Below are 6779 nucleotides of genomic sequence, written 5' to 3' on the forward strand. Positions count from 1 at the left end.
TAAATTATTTAGATGCATTTTTCTTTGCTACTTTTCGTCTCCAATAATTGTTGTTATTCTTTCAAAAACACAAAAATAAGAAGAAAAATCCAATGATATTTCTAAAATTATTTTTTAAAAAAAACAGTTGAAAATACAATAATAAATAACAAAGAATGAATGAATTTATGATAGAATGAAATAATAATACCAATGTATTTTGATAATGGTATTAAAATATTTCAATGAAACATTGAATAATTTCATTTTAATCTATTTAATTTAATTCATTATTCAATAATATTATTTGATAACAATGAATCATTTCTTATTTATAATGAAGAATATGAAATATTTGAATATTAAAGATTATTTAAATAATTAATATGTATCATCTTTAAAATAAAAAGAATGAAATGTATTTAAAAATATAGAATATATATAATATGATGGAATAATGAAATAAAATACCAATAGAAATTAAATCAATTGAATATTTATGTTTTAAATGTTGTTATTCATTAACATCATTTTATATTTTAACCAATACATCATTTGAATGTGGATGTTTTGAAGAATGTCCAGAAGGGTTAAAAAAGAAATAAATTTAAAAGAAATCTATTTTAATGATGAAGGGTGTTCTGCTATTCTTTAATTGAATTATTATTTCATTGAACACATTGATTTATGATAAGAACAAGAATTGTAAAAAATACAAAATTAATACAGAAATAAAAAAAAAGAAATGATAATAAACAAACACTAAAATAATTGATACATTGATAATTGTTATGAAAAATAAATGATAATAAAAGAGTGAATGGATTTAATTAAAATAAAAAGAAATTAGATATGGATATGAATGAGGTAAAGTCTCCTCTGAGCCAGGAACAATAGAAGCCAGTTCTATTAATACTTAATTAATTGTTTATTATTTTATTTGCTTTATTTCATTGCTAATTTCTATTCATCCCTATTAATTTAAATCATTTAATATATTTAATTATCAATTGTCATATTTCATATTTTTATTTTCAAGACACATATTGAGTTTATCAATATAAATTCTATAATTTATTTTGAATGTTATTTGACTTTTTCTTTATTTGGTGTTACATAAAGAGTCACATACCTAGTGAATTCAAAATACAAACTATTAACAGGATAAATTATAGAAAACATAAATTATCTCGCCATAACATACATTTCTTATACTTTAATTTTTCATACTTAACTTCTTTATTCAATAATTTCACTATTTATTAAGTCACTTTATACAAGTGTTGTATTTTGTATCAATTTAATCATTTTCAATTCAATTCACAATGAATTGCATATAAAATTTCGATATTTCATAAATATTTTGACATTTCTATTTTAAATGTTTTAAAATAATTCTTCTATCACACTATTCTTTCTTAAGAAGATTGGATGAAAATTAAACAAAATTATAGATGTTACTAACGTCTCTAAACACAGACAAGTTTATTTCATTAAAATAATCTCAGAAAAATTTCATTCACTTAATGAATAAGTAGACATTTAATAATAGCTTGAGAGTCTTGTGATGAAATTAACAAAATTATCAAAATCTTATTTTTATTCTATTCCATCTTTAAGACAAAACCCCTATACTAATACATTCTTTAGTTTTTAGTTACACACTAAATAATTTATGTAACTTTCTAAAAAACCAAATTTAAAAGAAATACAACTCCCAACTCTCTTCTTTAAAATATTCAAGTCGCAGCTCTACAAATTTGATTTGTATTGATAGAACTAAAAGATAAATGTAAAAACAATTTAGTAGAATTTCATAGAATCTATTATTTTCAAGAAAATGAGATAATAAACAAAATAAATTAAACAAAAGGAGTAATTATTCTACTTAAATGAATAAACTTCCTCCACATTCAAAAAAGCAAAAAGAATTTATTAGAAAAGCAAAAATGTTTAAAGACGTTTTGTTTAATTAATTAATGATTAAAAACTAAGACTAGAAATAATAAACGCAATAAATGTGATATAATTCATATATTTATAAAACAAAACAAAATTTAAAGAATAACTCGAATCAACAAAAAAGTTGTTTGTAGAAAAGACAGTTCATTAAAGGAATTAATAAGCACTTAATTTATCACAAAGATTACCAAGTAACTCATCAGTAACAACATTCATTTCTTTATTAACGGTATTATCTAATGGTTCTAAATGATCACAAATTGCTTTCATATCTTTAGCTAAAGAACGAGCAACCATAAGCATTTCTTTTTTTCTTTTTCCAACAGTATTTTCTCTTACTTTTTTAACAACAGCAGTAGCAGCACGTGCACGTTTTGGGTCAGAACTATGTAAATTAGCAATAGCTCTTCCTTCAAATCCTTCTAAAAGAGCTAAAGAAGCAGAATCTTTCTCATCATCAGGAAGTGTAGGATCATCAATGACATCTTTGAAGTTGTTATAAACATCTTCAAGGTTATCTTTTTGAGTGACATCAATTGAAGCAGAGAATTGTGCAGGGTCTTTTAATATATCTTTTATTTCCATTAATATTTGTTTAAAATGAGTTACTGATGTTTTATCATCAGAAACACCACTAACGAATTTCAAAAAATTATCAAAAGAAGGTCTTAAAGCAATAGAGTCTTCTTTCATTCTTTCAGAACGTTCATCTGGATATACACAAGCTCTAGTTGAAGTGAATTGAGCAATAGAATTAGTTAAAAGACCAGCATTATTATATAAATTAGTTAATTCTCTTCTATCTAAAGGACCTAATTCTTTAAATGATTTTACTGCATTAATCATACTTTTATAAATTTGATCAATATAATCAAGAGAAATTTTAATTGACCATTTGTCTGTTAAAATAACAATATCTAAAACATGTTTTATTACATCAACCATTCCAGTACAAAACTTTTTAATTCCTTCCCCATCAAGTTCAGTTAATTGTTGTAATTCAATTAATTCTTTAACTAATTTTTTTGTTTCTTTATAAACTTCCATTGACCCTTTCTGTTCATCAGGGTCTTGAATTACTTCGACTTCTCCTTTCATAAATTTAACTAATTTTTTTAAATTTGATGTTAAGTTTTTCTTTTTTAATAGCATCTCAGACATTTGAGATGGTTCAATGTCTGGATTATTACAATCCTACTTATCATTATTCTGTCTTGGATTTTGTATTACAAAACAAACTCTCATCGTATTAATTATTTCATTAGTACATTTCTGTGTTAAGTCTTTGCATTCTGGTGCATTTTCTGTATGAAAAACACCTTCAAATTTGAAGAAAAATTCCATTATTCTTTGAGACTTTTTAAGTTCTTTCTTCTTTTCATTTATTTATTTATTTCAATTTATTTTATTTTTACATTGCTTTTTATAAATACTTTTTTTTAAAAAGAGAAAAACTAGATTCACTATTTTTGGTCAACTCTTATTTCTTCAATTAATAAGGTTGTTATTCTTCTTTTTTAAGAGGGAGTTGAACAAATAATCAAACAAACTTTTTACTATTTTAGAATCATCTTAAAACCTATATTTATGAAAAACATTATTTACTAAAAATACATTTTAATTTATTTTTTGATATTAAAAATTTAAAAAAAAAAAGAAAATAAGAAAAATCAATGGAAAAAATATGAGACAGAACTTAAAATTATATTTTTTAGAGCAATGAAATTATTGCAACTCATACTTTGCTTTATGTTAATTGCCCAAATATTTGCAGAGGATGTAGAAAATACTGTAAATATTGAAGGAGAAGAATTTGAACTTGAAGATGATAATAAATATGAAAGAGAAAAGGCACAAATCTCAGAAAAAATTAGAAGTTCTATTGAAAAGAAGATTGCTAGAAAGATTGCCTTAAGAGAAGTTGCTAAGAAGAGACAATTTGATAGAAAAACATCTAAGATTCATCGTAAATTAAAAAAGATTAATACCCAAATTGAAGGACTTCAAAAAAGACTTCATATTTATTCAAAAACACGCAAGTCACTTAAAATTAAAAGAACAAAATTAATTTCTCAAAAGAAAGCTGCTATTTTAAAGATTAAAAAACTTAGAACATCTATGCAAGCTAAAATTACAAAAATGGAAATGAAAGCTATGAGAAAAGGAAAGAAAATTAATGTTACCAAAAAGAGAGCTCTTCAATTAATCCAAAAGAATCAAGCAAGAAAGATTGTTCGTGAATTTACTATTAAAGAAAATAGAATTAAAAGACAATTGAAACAATTAGAAAGTAAGAAATCCATTATGAGAAGAAAGATTGTTCATTTACAAGGTATTGCTAAATATTTAAGAGCTAAATTAGCTAATGTATTAAAACAAAAACAAGAATATGCTAAGAAGATTCAAAATAAGAGAATTCAATTAGTTAAGAAAGCTATGAGACATGCTAAAGTCTTTGCTATGTTGAACCAAGTTGAAAAACACATTAAACATGTTGAAGAAAGACTTGCCGTTCTTGTTGATGAAAGAAAGAGAGGAAAATTATCAACCCAAAGAGAATATTTGATGAAGAAACAAAAGATGATTAAGAAAAGAATTGAAGTTTTAAAAAGAAGAAAGGCTGAAAGAAAAGCTAGAAAAGTAGAAATTAATAAAATGAAACAACAAATGAAAGAATATAATAAAAAGTATCATGCAGAAAAGAAAATAAAGAAGGCAGCATTAAGAAGTGCAAAGAGACAAGTTAGTTATTTGAAGAGACAATACAAAAAAGCAGAAAGAGCATACAATGGAGCCAGAAGTCTTGTTAAAAGAGAAAAGAAAGCTATTGCACTTAAAGGAGCTAGACTTGCATTCTTCCAAGCTAAGAGTAGTGTATATAATTTGAAGAAAGATATTAGAGATATGAAAAATATTTCTATTCAAAAAGTTCATGCTATTTTGAGAGGATTATTGAAATTGAAAATTATTGATGCTAATATGAGAATTACTGAACACAAATTAAGTATTAAAGAATATGAAGTTTATAAGAAGAAGGTTGTTGGTAGAATTCATCAATTGAAGAAGTACGGTAGAAGACTTGACTTATGTCCTGCTAATCAAAGATTATTAAGAAAGAGACTTTCTATTAATTATAGAAGATTAAAACATGTTGCAAGAAAGATTTCACATTCTATGAAAGCTATTAGAGTTCATCAATTAAGAATTGGTATGATGCATAAGAAATTGAGAATGATTGCTATTAAGGAATACAAACATATGAAAGCAATGGTTAGATCTCTTAAAGCTAGTGTAAAAGAATTGAAGAATACAATTCGAGTTGCTAAATTTAAGAAAGCATGTGCTGGAGTTATTACAAGAAAGAGAATGAATTATATTATCAAGAATGCTAAGAATGAAATCCAATCATTGAAAGTTGAAATTAATGATTTTAGAATGAAAATTAAATTAGTTGATGAAGCTATTGCAGAAGAAAAGAGACAACGATTAATGGTTACTAAGATAGATTATCATAGAGCTAAGGCAGCTCTTCATGAAGCCAAACATGGAATTAGAGTAATTTCTAGAAAGATTCAAAAGAATAAAGAGTTAGCTACTAGTTCAACTGAACCATGGAAGAGAAGACAATATCTTGGCAGAAATGGTAAATTAACAATGAAACTTGTTAAACTTGAAAGCATGAGAAAGAAATTAGCACGAAAAGTTGATATGTTAAAGGTTAAATATAACAAATTATATCAAGCAGAAATTAGTGAATTCCTTGCATACAAAACTAAATGGGAAGTTAGAAAATCTAAAGTCATTGCTGAATTAAATAAACTTGCTAAACAAGATACTAAAATCACTAGAAAGTTAAGAAAAGGAATTTGTGAAATAAAGAAGTGCAGAATTCTCTTCAGCCGAAAGTATAATTATTTACAAGCACATAAATTACAAATTGTTTTGTATAAGATCAATAAGAAATTAGAAAAGATTCACAGTGAATATGTTAGAAGATCTGAAGCACGATCATTCAGAATTATTAAAAAACGATTCAATAAACAGAAGAAGGCATATATTAAGAATGAACATCTTTTGAAACATGTTAGACACCAATTAACTCGTTTAGAGAAGAAAATTGCTGTTGCCGAACAAAGACTTCCATTCCTTGCAGATAATGAAAAAGTAATTGCTAGAGGTGTTGTTGCTGCACTTGAAAAGATTAAGAGAAATGTCCAAAAGAAAATTAACGTCTTAGAAAATCAAAGAACAATTATTATGAAGAAGTATTTGGCATTGAACAAAGAATATCTCATTCAATTGAAAAAGAGAATGGAATCAGACAAGAAGAGAAAGGGAGAATTAATTGCTAAAAGACCAGAAACATTACGAGCTGCTTTATATGAATTAATTCCACATAAACAACAAAGAGCTGAAAGAAAATTAAATAGATTAGATAAAGAAGTAGAAAGCTTAGAGAAAAGAAGTCTTGAAGATGCACATAGAATGAAAGAAGCTATTAGAACACGTAAATTCTTACAAGAAGCAGTCAAACCAAAAGTTGTTTGTACTGGAGGAATTATTAATTGCAGATATTGCCATAGTCTTGGAAGAATAATCAAAACATCATTAAGAAATAGGGAAGAAGATCGTATAATTTTAGAAAGACTTCATCATAGATGCAATAAAGAATTACCAGAAAACCAAGCTAGATGTATTGATGTTGCTATGAGATTAACTGAAGCTGCTGTTAAAGTGTTTGACCCAGTTAAATTTAAAGTTGCATCTGCTTGCAAGAAGATTGGAGTTTGTGGCATTTAAAACAATTTAATTCAAAACGGTTTATTGTTGTTTTTTAT

General features: G+C 25.2%; 2 protein-coding genes across 2 annotated transcripts; one reads left to right on the top strand and one right to left on the bottom strand.

Moving 5' to 3' along the window:
* Positions 1 to 2097: 2097 nt before the first annotated feature.
* Positions 2098 to 3285, bottom strand: ENU1_083470 (hypothetical protein; the record flags this gene model as incomplete). Its single annotated transcript, XM_008858776.1, has 2 exons — positions 2098 to 3135; positions 3181 to 3285. 2 exons carry the CDS (start codon positions 3283 to 3285, stop codon positions 2098 to 2100), a joined length of 1143 nt encoding a protein of 380 aa, XP_008856998.1.
* Positions 3286 to 3690: 405 nt separating this feature from the next.
* ENU1_083480 (chromosome partition protein, putative) lies at positions 3691 to 6741 on the top strand (the record flags this gene model as incomplete). Its single annotated transcript, XM_008858777.1, has 1 exon — positions 3691 to 6741. One exon carries the CDS (start codon positions 3691 to 3693, stop codon positions 6739 to 6741), a length of 3051 nt encoding a protein of 1016 aa, XP_008856999.1.
* Positions 6742 to 6779: the final 38 nt, after the last annotated feature.

Source organism: Entamoeba nuttalli (assembly GCF_000257125.1).
Source record: "Entamoeba nuttalli P19 unplaced genomic scaffold asmbl_3839, whole genome shotgun sequence".
Classification (NCBI taxonomy): domain Eukaryota; phylum Evosea; order Mastigamoebida; family Endamoebidae; genus Entamoeba; species Entamoeba nuttalli.